This window comes from Nerophis lumbriciformis, linkage group LG07, assembly GCF_033978685.3.
Source record: "Nerophis lumbriciformis linkage group LG07, RoL_Nlum_v2.1, whole genome shotgun sequence".
Lineage (NCBI taxonomy): Eukaryota > Metazoa > Chordata > Actinopteri > Syngnathiformes > Syngnathidae > Nerophis > Nerophis lumbriciformis.
This window is the reverse complement of record NC_084554.2, coordinates 26,994,201-27,010,241: the sequence shown is the minus strand read 5'-3', so window position 1 is coordinate 27,010,241 and position 16,041 is coordinate 26,994,201. Positions and strand designations below refer to the sequence as shown.

The window sequence follows — 16,041 nt, the reverse complement described above, 5'->3', positions numbered from 1 at the left end:
CTCATCAAACAGCCACTTTTTATTATTAGTATCAACATTTTGTCATTGCATTGTATCTTTTTGCTGTATTTTTCATTTTTGACTGTTTATTTTACTTCCACAATGTACGACAGGCACATAAAAAACAGCCGTGGTCCACAAATGGCCCCCAAGCTGCAAATAGTACCTATTTCACTGGTTAGGCAAAGTGTTCCCAAATTGCCAAATGTGAAAGAAAAAATAAAATAAATGAATGTGTGTGAAACACAGATACTGATTATTTTTATCATTTAGGTTATCATGTACTTTATCTTTTCTTTAACAATTTGCTCTGAAATGCAATTTCCACATGTTCAAAAAGCTAACAAGGTAATACAATTCTCCTATGATCACGCATAACTAAAATGTAGACTAGTTTAGAATCATTGCATTAGAACAACTTCATAAACTGGTCATCTTTAATATTTTCTATATTTTTTTCCCGTTTTTGCTAATAACAGCTTGAAGATGTACTTTATAGAAAGTACATGATTCATTTGGAAAATGTTCATTATTTTTCCTTTAATATTGCAGAGATCTCACAGCACACTAGAAACCACATATTTTTACAAATGGTTATTTTCTTGCAGATAATTGCAGAATTCTACAATCAAACATCATTTAATAAGTTAGAGGTATTTTAATGACACTGACCAAAAGCCCACAGTGAAAAAACAAGATTATTTCTTCGAAGGACCAAATCAATGGACACCAAAATAAAAGTGCTTTTTATCAGAGTTCTATAAAAGTGCCTTGTTATGTTGTGCCTATGAAGGCCAGTTATAGATAAACAAACCTTGATCTTTTGAATTTTGGAAATATTCCGGATCTTAAAATTAACCCCGCTCAAGAATAAATGGGATAAACATGAAAAACAGATATTTTTAAATAAGGGCGTTTTGGCTGCAACTGAACTTTGTTTTGGTTCTCTTTGAGGCATGTCAAGAGCACAATACTTAGTGGGTAATTATAACTCAAACAACCCCTATTTAGGTTCCCTGTTTGTCTCCACACACACACACACACACACACACACACACACACACACACACACACACACACACACACACACACACACACACACACACTAATTAAACACACTTACGTTCCACGCTGTCTAGGATCCCTGATTCCTGAAGGGAACGGATGCAAGAATCCACCAACTCCAAACCTGTGGTCAGCTCATCTTCAATATCCTTTTGTCCATCTGCTGTTGAAGCAAAAACATACTCAGGGTTCAAGCCATAAACTAAAATAAATAATTTATGTGACAGACATTTAACTGACTTAATTACTAGTCTCAGTGACATATATACAGTGAATGCGCTAACTATAGCTCAGATGTTTATTGAACTGAATCGCAAAGACGGCCGCATGTTAATTGGAAGTGGGCGGATATTGGCAAGAAAAAAAAAAAATTAGAACAATATTTTTTTATTTTTTTTACGTTCATAATTATTTTGAAAGCAAGTCACTTTGAAAAATTTGTAATTTCCTAAGTGTATTAAGCAACACTGCAGCAACATAACCAATGTTGCAATATCGCCAAGTCAGCACTAATGAGTTCATTGTAAACAACAGTACGACAAAATGCAGCAACTACCATCTTAGTGGAGTTAATTAAGAAATACATTATTTGCTGTTAATTATACAGTGCATGCAGAAAGTAGTCACAGCGCTTTTGTTGAGTTCCAGCCTTATTTTGAAATTGAATTAATTTATGTTTTGGTAGAGCGACCATGCCAGCAACTTGAGAGTTTCAGGTTCGTTACCAGCTTCCGCCATCCGAGTCACTGCCGCTGTGTCCTTGGACAAGACACTTCACCCTTGCTTCCCAATGCCACCCAACCTGGTTTAAATGTCATTTAAATGTAGTTTAAATGTAGATAATGGGTTTCACTATGTAAAGTGCTTTGAATCTCTAGAGAAAAAAGTGCTGTATAAATATGATTCACTTCACTATTGTTGTCCTCAAAATTCTACAGACAATAATAAAGCATAATGGCAATGTAAAACTTTTTTTTTTTTTTTTTTTTTTTTTTCAAATTTATAAAAAAAAAAAAAAAAAGATAATTACATGTACATACTCTGTTGATGCACCTTTGGCAGAAATTAGAGTCTCAATTGTTTTTGAATACGATGCTACAAGCTTGGCACACCTATCTTTGGGCAGTTTTGCCCATTCCTTTTTGCATTCTTCGTCTTTGCAGCACCTCTCAAGCTCAATCAGGTTGGATGGGAATTGTTGGTTTTCATCCAGAATGTCTCTATACATTGCTGCATTCATCGTTCCCCCTATCCTGACAAGTCTCCCGGGTCCTGCCGCTGAAAAACATCCCCACAGCATGATGCTGTCACCACCATGCTTTACTGGAGAGATGGTATTGGCCTGGTGATGAATGATGCCTGGTTTCTTCCAAACACGACACCTGTCATTCACACCAAAGAGTTCAATCTTTGTCTTATTAGACCAGAGAATTTTGTTTCTGAGAGTCTTTCAGGTGCATTTTGGAAAACGTTTTACAAAGAAATAGCTTCCTTCTGGCCACTCTACATACAGCCCTGATTGGTGGTTTCCTGCAGAGATGGTTGTCTTTCTGGAAGGTTCTCTCCTCTCCACAGACAAATGCTGTAGTGACCATCAGGTTCTTGGTCACCTCCCTGACTAGACTAAGATAAATGCAGCAATGTACAGAGACATTCTGGATGAAAACCAACACTTTGCATCCAACCTGATGGAGTTTGTGAGGTGCTGCAAAGAGGACTGAGCAAACAGGAATGTGTGAAACTGCCCAAATATAGGTGTGCCAAGTGTGTGGCATCGTAATGAAAAAGACTTGAGAATGTAATTGCTGTCAAAGGTGCATCAACAAAGTATTGAGCAAATGCTGTAATTGTTTTCTTTTTTGAACAATGTCATCTTTTCTAAATTTGCTAAATTGAAAAAACTTGTTTTCACAATTTCATCATGGGGTATTGCGTGGAGAATTTAATTGTGAGAACAAAATTACATTTATTACATTTTGGAATAAGGCTGTAACGTTAAAAGTGGAAAAAGTGAAGCGCTGTGAATATTTTCCTGATGGACTGTAGATCTCGGTGGTCATTTGCTTTTGAGAGACCACACAACAAGCAACTAATGGAGACCACTTTGAAGGTGTTTCAGGGCATTCAATCGATCGCAACTGGACTGCTTGGTTTATCTTAGAAGACGTTTCGCTGCTCATCCGAGTAGGCTTCATCAGTTCGTCCTCATAGGCATAGTTTGGTCAGATCTAGTCTAGCGGCTGGTTGGAAAACCCCAAATATTTATACACCAAAAACAGGAGGGTGTGCCTGGGTAAGAATGGTTTTGCCCTATTGTAGTGAGAACATTTTTTTTTTGATGCAAACGAGCAATCCTATTGTCAAAGTCAATTACAGTCGTTGAAAAGTAATTTATCCTCGTTGGCATTGAGGTATTGTGTGGCAGAACGATCGCTGTGTATCGACTACTACCAGTCCAAAATAATCGGAATCCCCTACGTAACCATTCCATTTAGTTCTAAACAAACGGCATTCTGGTCACAGAAGATTATTTGTTGGAGGCTAAATTGCAAAGTATGTTGGGAATGGTTGAAAGGACAGTGTTGTATGTGGGAGACTCAGATTCCCTGTCCAGAATCTGAGAAAATGTTGTTCTCAAAGGAGTGCTGTTTCTCCCTAAGGTGCAAGTAGACAGCTGAGTCTTGGCCTGGAGAGTTTGCCCGTCTATGCTGTGCCATGCGTTGGCTTAGTGGTTGTTTTGTTTCACAAAGATATGAATCAGTGCATTGATCGTTAGCATACACCAGATTGTTTATGCGGGTGTGGAGTAGGGATGTCCCGATCCAGGTTTTTGCACTTCCGATCCGGAACTGATGTTGTTTTTGCACTTCCGATCCGAAACTGATGTTGTTTTTGCACTTCCGATCCGATACCGATACTGACCGATACTGGCCTATCCGAGCATGTATTAAAGTTTAAAGTTATTTAGCCTACTTAGCTGTCAGAATCATGTTGAAAAGGGTTTTAGTACTCTTGATAACAACTAGCCAGCTGAATTAGGGGAGTTTGAATAATGCACAATGGTTGGTAACAAGAAACCTGACCTGTTTATTCAAGGATAAACACAAAATAGAAAAAATTATACATGACAAACAGAAATGGCATCATTGAACTAGGGCTGGGCGATATGGCCTTTTTTTAATATTGCGATATTTTAAGGCCATATTGCGATACACAATATATATGTGGATATTTTGCCTTAGCCTTGAATAAACACTTGATGCATATAATCACAGCAGTATGATGATTCTATGTGTCTACATTAAAACATTCTCCTTTATACTGCATTAATATATGTTACTTTTAAACTTTCATGCAGAGAAGGAAATCACAACTAAAAAAATCACTATTTTTTTCATACGGTGTTGATCTGGAAATGTTTGCCTCGGCATTTTGATGGTGTGGACGTGTGGCACCGAATGGAGATAAGCGTCTCGACAGACGTTACAATATTTGAACAATAATGACGAAAACTGTTTTCTCTGTCGTGTCCGTGTGTCGAAAATTGTTATGCGCTTATTTTTTTATTTGATTTTGTGCGTGGCATAGATTTGCCGTGCGCAGAGGACGCTTGAGCAGTGCGCAATTGCACAGGCGCGCACCTTAGAAAGAACGTTGCTCGCACGGCTGCGCTAGCATCACAGCTAACGTTAGCCATGCTGCTACCTCTCTGCTCGGGGAGGGCGTATACGTATGTGACCTATGACGTGACAGTATGTGACGTGTGTAAGAAGGTGCACTTGCTGTCTGTGAGAAGGACAGACACAGGAAAGAGTGAGAAGAGCCTGTCGTGTAATGCCAGCAGCTAAAAGCAACTGTGTGAGAATCCACAGACCTGTGGATGTGTTGAAGGTGTGCTGGAAAATGCGGAACGGAAATTAGGGAGCAGCAGAAAAGTGGAAGGTATTATTTAAATCGGTGCGTTTGAAAACACGGACCGGAGTTTTTTTTAAACTGGATCTGGATCGGCATTTTCCCATGCCTTGCCGATACGCATTTTTTTGCAAATATCGGCGGCCGATCCGATCCAAATATTGGATCGGGACATCCCTAATGTGGAGTATCCGGCCTTTAGGACGTACCAGTCTCTGTCTCAGAGTGTTGCCTGCTTTGAAGTGTACTGGGATGTTGTGTTGGTTAAGAAAAAATATTCTGAGTTTCTCAGATAAACCTGATACATATGGAATGACAAAATGTTTGCGTCTGTCACCTTTTTCCTCCTCATCCACTCTGTTCTTGTTATTTCTGGAACTAGATGCACTTTTCACAAACAACCAGCTGGGGTAACCACAGGTATTAGGGCTTCCCTCGAATGCCGATGCTCTTTCTCTTTGGCCTGTGGGCTGGTGGGTACATTATCAGCTCTGTGTTGTAAGGTTCTGATAACACCCAGTTTGTGTTCCAGTGGGTGGTGTGAGTCAAAAAGTAGGAATTGGTATGTGTGGGTTTTTGGTAATCCCCGAGATGGAGCCCCCTGTTTTCTCCAATGTGGACATCACAGTCCAAAAAAAGCAAGTTACGGTCTTTGACATCCTCACGTGTGAACTTGATGTTTTTGTCCACTGAGTTAATGTGCTCGGTGAAAGCTTGCACTTATTGGTTTCTGATTTTCACCCATGTGTCATACACATACAGTATATGTACCAATGACTTGGTGCTGTTCCCTTAAAAGAGCTCAAAGCTCTACTTTTCATGTCCTCCATGTAAAGGTTTGCTACTATTAGGGAGACAGGCGATCCCATGGCGCAACCATGTTTTTGTCGGTAAAAAGTTCCCATGAATTGAAAGTATGTAGTGTTAAGGCAAAGTTCCAGCAAAAGGAAAATATGTTTTGAGTTTAGTGTGGATCTATCCTGTAAGGTGCGATCACCTATTATACATTGCATCACTGTCTCTACTGCAGTGCTTTTCAACCACTGTGCCGTGGCACACTAGTGTACCGTGAGATATTGTCTGGTGTGCCATGGGAGAATATGTAATTTCACCTAATTGGGTTAAAAATATTTTTCGCAATCCAGTAATTATAATCCGCAAATGTGCCGTTGTTGAGTGTCTGTGCTGTCTAGAGATCGGCAGAGTAACCGTGTAATACTCTTCCTTATCAGTAGGTGGCAGCAGGTAACTATTGCTTTGTAGATGTCGGGAACATGGTTTGTCGTGATCACAATGTGCAGACGACAGCGGGAGGCAGTGTGAAGGTAAAAAGGTATCTAATGCTTAAACCAAAAATAAACAAAAGGCAAGTGCCGCTAAGAAAAGGCATTGAAGCTTAGGGATGGCTGTGCAAAATGAAGCTAAAACTGAACTGGCTGCAAAGTAAACAAAAACAGAATGCTGGACGACAGCAAAGAGTTACAGCGTGTGGAACAGCAGACAGTGTCCACAAAGTACATCCGTACATGACATGACAATCAACAACAAAATAGGAGCGCAAGACAAGAACTAAAACACTACACACAGGAAAACACAAAAAAACTCAAAATAAGTCACGGCGTGATGTGACAGGTCATGACAGTACACCTACTTTGAGACAAGAGCTATAGTGATGCATGGTTGGTTATAGTTTGAATTAATATCCAACAATTGCGAAAACAACTTTTTATTGTCAATATCGGCTGCTGAGTTTCATTTCATTTTTTAATGTTTTCTGCTCGTGGTGTACCTCGAGATTTTTTCAATGAAAAAAATGTGCCTTGGCTTGGAAAAGGTTGAAAAACACTGCTCTACTGCATCCTGGGTTGGAATGCAGGTGAATAGGGATTCATATATCGGGGAAACAAAACAACCACTAAGCTGACGCATGGCACATTATAGATGGGGAAAATCTTCAGGCAAAGACTCAGCTGTCTACTTGCACCTTAGGGAGAAACAGACAAACAAAAATGTACAAATTCTGGACAGGGAGGACGGATGGTACGAAACAGGAATGAGGGAAACCATCTATGTCAAGGTTGAAAAACCATCCCTGAACAGAGAAGGTGGTCTGCGACACCACTTGTCTCCCACATACAACACTGTCCTTTCAACCATTCCCGAAAGACTCTCCAATTTAGCCTCCAACAAATAACAGGAGTTTGAAACATTCTGGTCACCGCCGTATGTTTACAACGAGGGGATTTTGACTATTTTGGACTGGTAGTAGTCGATCCACAGCGATCGTTCTGCCACACAATACCTCAATGCTAACGAGGGGAAATTAAACTTCAAGGATTGCTAGGATTTCTCGATTGCATCAAAACAGTTGTTTTTCTAAATATGATAGAGCGAAACCATCCTTGCCCAGGCACACCCTCCTGGTTTTGGAGTATAAATATTTGGGGTTTTGGCACCAGCCGCTAGACAAGATCTGACTAAACTAAGTCTATGAGCATGAACTGATGAAGCCTACTCAGAAGAGCGGCGAAACGTCTTCCAAGACAAACCAAGCAGTCCAGTTGCGATCGATTGAATGCTCTGAGATGACAATGACCTGGATGAATGAGAACATTCATAGACATTTGAAGGTGTTAATTGGAGATTTTACAGCAGGGGTCACCAACCTTTTTGAAACCAAGAGCTACTTCTTGGGTACTGATTAATGCGAAGGGCTACCAGTTTGATACACACTTAAATAAATTGATAGAAATAGCCAATTTGCTCAATTAACCTATAACTCTATGTTATCATTAATAATTAATTATATTTATCTTTCTGGAAACACTGATCATCTTAATGATTTCTAACAATAAATATATATAGAAACAGATAAATATCAATATGCAACACTTTATTTTTATATTTTCTCTAAGTGCACATTTTTCAAATTGAACATTTTCAAATGATCACTTCTAAGACAGTCTTGTGATATCACAATATCCCATTTTAACTAGCTAGCCACTAACGTTTTTTAACAAATCATGAATTACTTTGCACCATGTTTGTACAAATAATAACTCATGTAAAATACAAAAGTCAACTCTCAAATTTTTAAATAAATCATGTTACACTTTGAACCGGACACCAAATCTGTTATCTGTTTCTTTGTCGTTAGTGGGAAGCCTGGCATTGCATGCTGTTAACTAGTGTGTTGTACTCTGGTGTGTAACTTGACACTGCAACTCTGAGTGAGTCTTGCAGATGTGCATCAGTGAGGCGTGTTCTGTGTTTGTTCTTGATGAAGTTCATGTCAGAAAAGGCTGATTCACAAAGATAAGTTGAACCAAACAGACTTGCAACCTTCACAGTTGCTGTGCATACACCACTGTACTTTTCTGTGTCAACAAGGCACCAAAAGTTTGGTGCAGCCTGGTGGGCTTTGAGGTGAAGGTCATTTTGCAGTGTTTGATGACATGTTTTAAATAGGTTAAAATCCAATCTGCACCTTGTTAGAATATATAACAAATTGGACCAAGCTATATTTCTAACAAAGACAAATCATTATTTATTTTAGATTTTCCAGAACACATTTTTTAAAAGGAATTCAAAAGACTTTGAAATAAGATTTAAATTTGATTTTACAAATTTTCTAGAGTTGCCAGAATATTTTTTTTGAATTTTAATCATAATAAGTTTGAAGAAATATTTCACAAATATTCTTCGTCGAAAAAACAAAAGCTAAAATGAAGAATTAAATTAAAATGTATTTATTATTCTTTACAATTAAAAAAAATAAATTTACTTGAACATTGATTTAAATTGTCAAGAAAGAAGAGGAAGGAATTTAAAAGGTAAAAAGGTATATGTGTTTAAAAATCCTAAAATCATTTTTAAGGTTGTATTTTTTCTCTAAATGTGTCTTTCTGAAAGTCATAAGAAGCAAAGTAAAAAAATAAATGAATTTATTTAAACAAGTGAAGACCAAGTCTTTAAAATATTTCCTTGGATTTTCAAATTCTATTTGAGTTTTGTCTCTATTAGAATTAAAAATGTCGAGCAAAGCGAGACCAGCTTGCAAGTAAATAAATAACATTTAAAAAATAGAGGCAGCTCACTGGTAAGTGCTGCTATTTGAGCTATTTTTAGAACAGGCCAGCGGGCAACTCATCTGGTCCTTACGGGCGACCTGGTGCCCGCGGGCACTGCGTTGGTGACCCCTGTTTTACAGTATGTCATCAATGAATGCAACCCTTATGTAAAAGATCCAAAATACACGTTACAAATTACTTTAAACCACAATCACAAAACAAAGTCAGCAATGTAAATGGTAAACTAGGTCTTACCTTGAGCATTCCAACGAAACTGCTCATCCACCGAACTGAAAAAGGAGAAAAATACACATTACTTTTTTGAAAAAAGAAACAACAGATTAAGATTGATTAACAATTGTTTTTAACAACAACATTTTTATATTTTTAAATCAAAATGTTAAATCCACTATTTTTGGTGAAAAATAAATGCCCATATTACGATAAAAACCCAACAACAAAAAATAGAGAGTTATTTTTTATAGCAATGCACATAATAATTCTAATTTGGTGGAATCTGTTGAAGCAAATGATGAAAAACGGTGTGCACTACTTGGCTGCAACCACCCGAGGGACTGTTGATTCAATCTAAACTATTCTGCTTGTTCCTAAATAGGAGGCAAACAATTATAAATGCAATGGAATCAAATCCAACCCTTGTTGGTTGTGAGGAATGAGTCAGCTGAACATGTCGAAATAAAGCTCTTATTGGTTTGAATTTGAAATGAGTCGAGTGTGTAGGCCTGGGCCAATAATAAATTTTGCTGGACTAAAGAGATTATTGTAGATAAACAATATTATTAAAATTATTTTGAGAAAATAATTAAGCATTAACATCATAATATATAATAATAACAATGCAATTATTCATTTCAAATGCAATAAACTTTGATTTCTCATTAGCGTTTGTTTAATTGGAATGTCAGGAACATTTAATTGTCCTAAATAAGGAAAATGGATGGATGGAAGTAAACAATAAATACAAATAAAACTGACGTTTTGCACTTAAATATTGAACATCTTGAAGTGCACTTTTTCCCCAGTTGGAAAAACTGTCGAGTGGTTTGTTTTGTTGTTTTCTCTCTCTGTTTTTTTTTTTTTTCAACAAATAAGGCATACTTGCTTGTCCGTCCGTATTGAGGGGTTCATCTTGCTCACTCGTTTGAAGCTGATATATTCCCACACATGGACTTTTGGCTTTGCAATCATCTTTTTTCCTCCTAATGTTTGTTACCTTGTGTTGCTTCTAACGAGCAGCTTGCGAGGCTCTGTCCATGTTTCCTGTTTGTCCCAAGACAAGAACTGATGATGACTGAAAAGAGCAATCACTACATTCATTTAATTCTGCTATTGAATAAACACACTCCGGTGCAGACAAAAATGCACTGAGTGAACCCTCTTGCACAAGGTTTGTTTTATTTGTCTTTCGCTGTCAACACACAGATATCACAATTTATTGATGAAACTATTAAGTTCATTTTTGATTTTTAGATTGATTGATTTATTGACTATTGGCCAAGGCCTAGCGGTGTGGCAGCCTCATGATTTGGTATGTGGGCCACGGTTCGGTTCATTTTCGGTACAGTAATGGAACAAAACGCAAAACATAAAACTGCTTACTTTTTGTGTTTTATAAATGAAGCAGGAAAAAAAATGCAATTGAAATCTGCTGGCAGGATATCTCAAATTTATAAAATTATCAAGGGTTATAAAGTGGACTCCATTTTTCACTGTAAGTCACAATGGAGAAGTTTTGTGGAGGGGCATCGTAGCACAGACCTGTAGGGATGAAATAGCCTCCGTGTGTTTTTTCCTGACCTAAGGATTATCCCGCTCTACTCCGGTATTGAGCACTGTTTAACGGATAAACCACAGCAACCTCGGCTTTAAATACATATACCGTATTTTTCGGACTATAAGTAGCAGTTTTTTTCATAGTTTGGCCGGGGGTGCGACTTATACTCAGGAGCGACTTGTGTGTGAAATTATTAACACCTTACCGTAAAATATCAAATAATATTATTTAGCTCATTCACGTAAGAGACTAGACGTATAAGATTTCATGGGATTTTGCGATTAGGAGTGACAGATTGTTTGGTAAACGTATAGCACGTTCTATATGTTATAGTTATTTGAATGACTCTTACCAAAATATGTTACGTTAACATACCAGGCACGTTCTCAGTTGGTTATTTATGCCTCATATAACGTACACTTATTCAGCCTGTTGTTCACTATTCTTTATTTATTTTAAATTGCCTTTCAAATGTCTATTCTTGGTGTTGGGTTTTATCAAATACATTTTCCCAAAAAATGCGACTTATACTCCAGTGCGACTTATATATGTTTTTTTCCCTTCTTTATTATGCATTTTCGGCCGGTGCGACTTATACTCCGAAAAATACGGTATATACATACACAAATATACATACATACATACATACATACATACACATAAAGCCTATACATATATATGACTACATATTATAATAATAAAATCGGTATATAATTAACAATTATTATAATTGGTTATTAAGAGTACCGGTATGTGAAAGTTAAACTCCTACCTTGTTTACTTTCTGACAACCTCCTTAAGGTTTTTTAATCAATCAGAAATAGCAAGCAGTTAAAATGCGCCAAACATGGATAAAAGTAACTCGTGCAGTCTCGCGAACCGAATTTAGGACGCCGGCAGGCCGCACCCCTTCTCTAGCGCGACAAGGAAATTAATCCAGAAACATGCCCTTTACAAAAGGATGCCATCTCGATCCCCACCTATAGGTGGAATCCTAACTGCCTCAATGCCCTAATATCTTTGTAATTTTTAAAAAACATTTTTGGAGGATTCAGCAGCCATTCATACTTCTGAATGTTGAGCGTGTTTGTTCGGGCTTCGCATTAATTCACTTAAAGGCCTACTGAAACCCACTACTACCGACCACGCAGTCTGATAGTTTATATATCAATGATGAAATCTTAACATTGCAAAACATGCCAATACGCCCGGGTTAGCTTACTAAAGTGCAATTTTAAATTTCACGCAAAATATCCTGCTGAAAACGTCTCGGTATGATGAGGTCAGCGCGTGACGTCACGGATTGTGGAGGACATTTTGGGACAGCATGGTGGCCAGCTATTAAGTCGTCTGTTTTCATCGCAAAATTCCACAGTATTCTGGACATCTGTGTTGGTGAATCTTTTGCAATTTGTTCAATGAACAATGGAGACAGCAAAGAAGAAAGCTGTAGGTGGGAAGCGGTGTATTGCGGCCGACTGCAACAACACAAACACAGCCGGTGTTTCATTGTTTACATTCCCGGAAGATGACAGTCAAGCATTACCATTGGCCTGTGGAGAACTGGGACAACAGAGCCTCTTACCAGGAGGACTTTGAGTTGGATATGCAGACGCGGTACCGTGAGTACGCATGCAGCTGCGGCTTCCAAACATTTGATCGCTTGCCCGTACGTGCGTGCCGCTATGTGCATGTCACGTACGTAACTTTGGGGACTTTGGGGAAATGTATGTGCTGTATGAACTTTGGGGAGGTGAACGGTACTTTGGGCTGTGGGATTGAGTGTGTTGTGCAGGTGTTAGAGTTGTATTGGCGGGTTATATGGACGGGAGGGGGGAGGTGTTTGTTATGCGGTATTAATTTGTGGCATATTGAATATAAGCCTGGTTGTGTTGTGGCTAATAGAGTATATATATGTCTTGTGTTTATTTACTGTTTTAGTCATTCCCAGCTGAATATCAGGTCCCACTCGCCTCTCACAGCATCTGAATCGCTCCCACTGCCCTCTAGTCCTTCACTCTCACTTTCCTCATCCACAAATCTTTCATCCTCGCTCAAATTAATGGGGAAATCGTCGCTTTCTCGGTCCGAATCGCTCTCGCTGCTGGTGGCCATGATTGTAAACAATGTGCGGATGTGAGGAGCTCCACAACCTGTGACGTCACGCTACTCGTCTGCTACTTCCGGTACAGGCAAGGCTTTTTTATCAGCGACCAAAAGTTGCGAACTTTATCGTCGATGTTCTCTACTAAATCCTTTCAGCAAAAATATGGCAATATCGCGAAATGATCAAGTATGACACATAGAATGGACCTGCTTTCTCCGTTTAAATAAGAAAATCGCATTTCAGTAGGCCTTTAAATGGGCAACGTTGATTTGAGATACAAGTATTTTTAATTAGGGACGGCGTGGCGCAGTGGAAGAATGGCCGTGCGCGACCCGAGGGTCCCTGGTTCAATCCCCACCTAGTACCAACCTCGTCATGTCCGTTGTGTCCTGAGCAAGACACTTAACCCTTGCTCCTGATGGGTGCTGGTTAGCGCCTTGCATGGCAGCTCCCTCCATCAGTGTGTGAATGTGTGTGTGAATGGGTAAATGTGGAAGTAGTGTCAAAGCGCTTTGAGTACCTTGAAGGTAGAAAAGCGCTATACAAGTACAACCCATTTATCATTTATCATTTAATTAAGAGCTTCTTCACAGAACCAAATAAGCTCGTACATTGAGTTTCTACTGCATCTGATACACTCCAGTTGTTACCTTATTATGCATTTGCTGTAGTCTATGTCTTTCTGTCAGTTAGCCCAAACGGTTATAAGCAGATTTTGATGAAACTCACAGGAATTGAGATACAGAATATGTGATGAGATTTTGGGAGTGATCCGGTTCACCATCACTTTGTTGTCACCCTCTGCCGTTCATAGCAGCCATTCAGGGGAGGCGTGTCGCCAGCTCATTGCACTCGGCTCATCAACTCAGCTCAGTGCTTCATTTTGTATCTGTTCTGTGCTTTTCACCCATGTATTTGATAGAGCTGGGGTTTGCAGGTAGAATTCGAATCGGGATATTCTGTATTAAAAAGTCACAAATGTCCACCGCAGTGGATGCTGGCTCTCAGGAGGATATATGGTACAAGTCATTATTTGGATGTTTCAGTAGCTCGCATCACTTATTAGTAAAAAAAAAAAAGAAAAAAAAGAAAGTGACTTCCTGAAAACCTCCAAAAATGCCCCAGAGCAATGGAGACAGCAGGAAGCAAAGCCATCTTTTTTACGGCTTTAGACATGGCAGATAGACACGAGATGCAGCTCGAGTGAAAGTACAGCATTATTCCACCTTGTTTCACACTCCCGCACGGAATACCGCAACACTTCACGCGGAGAGGACGCCACTCGCCTAAAATACTGTAGTGCAGATCGACACATTACATAACTCCTCGGTTAAATCTCACAGCGCCATCTACCGATCCTAATACACACTTTTTGCTGACTCAATTTTTGGCATAGAGTGCAGCTCAGTCAGTCATTTTTTATGGATCTGTCCTTTGTGATGATATACATCCACCCACTGATTGTTGTCATAACAACCATGACTGTTTAATCATTGTCACCATGACAGGGTGACACGATAACAAGGGCCTGTCAATCAAAGCAGCCGGCTTGTGTGCAGTGTGTGTGTGTGTGTGTGTGTGTGTGTGTGTGTGTGTGTGTGTGTGTGTGTGTGTGTGTAGGTTTTTATCGTTATCGTTCGTGTGAATATAAAAAGGTTAAGTTTCTGGTTCAGCAAGTTTATATACATTTTACTCTTAAGTGTGTGTAGCTTGTGCACATTCTTTTTACACTAAAATGCCGTCTATTGTTCTACCTCGCTGCGGGGCTTCAGACAAACTTTTTGTGAATCTTGACAGTTCAATGGTCAGGCTGGAAGACAAACAAAACTTGTCAAAGTTTGTTCTGAAACCACCGCCAGTGCTCGGGTACTGACAGCTGCAACAAAAGGGCCATTTGAACAGAAAAGCAAGATAATGTGACATTGTGTCTCGCACAAAGCCTAGCGTGTTAATGTGCAAGCGTTCATGTTCTATAATGCAACAGATGAACTCTATTATCTCACAAACACTTACGATCCATGTTCCGCGCAGGATTTCAAACAGACTGATCTTTAAAAGCTCCCTGTTGGATACAAACCACTTACGTACATGCATTTGCTTTGCACTGTGTTTTAATTGTAGAGTCATAAACGCATGTGTCTCAGGTAAATGTGTTGTCTTCAACTAAGGAACATCTGCTGTGTGTTTGGAAATTACCAAACTATTATAGCTATCATGGCACTTCAGCTATTGCTGCCTTGCCCCCGAGCAGATAAAGGCAGGATATCTGCATGCATAATTGACACTGGTACGGTTCTGTATTATTCACAAAATACAAATTATAACTCGGTGGATCATTGCAACAAGATGTTATGACATAATGCGTTGGTCGAGATGAAAAGCTTTGCACTTATTTGGTAAAAAGTCAACTTCAAGGTTTTCATCAACCAAAAAATGTGCAGAAGTGGGCCGAAAAAGAACCTATTAAATATTTGAGCAGCCTGAATCAATTACTGTATTAATCGTGATGACCGAACTAAGGCATGTGTTGATAAAAATAGTTCACCCTCCACATTTCTATTATTTCACAATTCGGTAACACTTTAGTATGGGGAACATATTCACCATTAATTAGTTGCTTATTAAAGTAACAAATACTTAAGTTACAGTTATTTGGTCACTAGGGGAACATATAAGGGTTAGGGTTACTAATAAGCAATCATTTTGAGGTTATTGAGGGAAGACTCTTAGTTAATGGCTTACTGGTTGTATAATAAGGCCATGCAGAATAAGGCATTAATAAGTACTTAATAATAACTAATTAATTAATTAATTTTGTTTAGATAATCATGAGTCATATATTGGAATATGGGATCCATTATTTAAATTTGTTTGAACTAATAAATGATCCAAAATATGACTTATTATATCTTTGTGGAAAATGTTGGACACGGTGTGTTGTCGGGCTTATGGGATGTGATGCAAGTGTAAGCCACTGTGACACACTATTGTTCATTTCTAATTTTTTTATTATTTTTTATTAATGTTTTTAATGATGATATCAATGAGGGTTTTTTTTAATCACTGCTATCTTGAAATTGTTACTAATATTG

At 38.6% G+C, this 16,041-nt stretch overlaps 1 protein-coding gene across 7 annotated transcripts in view; it reads right to left on the bottom strand.

Annotated features, from left to right (window-relative positions):
- The window catches only part of ctnnd2a (catenin (cadherin-associated protein), delta 2a), a 723,152-nt gene that overhangs the window by 411,940 nt on the left and 295,171 nt on the right, over nt 1–16,041 (bottom strand). For 5 of the 7 annotated variants that reach the window (XM_061965552.2, XM_061965556.2, XM_061965554.2 and 2 more), the window contains exons 4-5: nt 9,303–9,337; nt 1,124–1,228 (exon numbers count right to left, since the gene is read on the bottom strand). In XM_061965552.2, the coding sequence (XP_061821536.2) occupies nt 1,124–1,228; nt 9,303–9,337 (140 nt within the window). The remainder of the gene's footprint in view (nt 1–1,123; nt 1,229–9,302; nt 9,338–16,041) is intronic. The other 2 variants (XM_061965553.2, XM_061965558.2) reach the window with 1 other exon arrangement.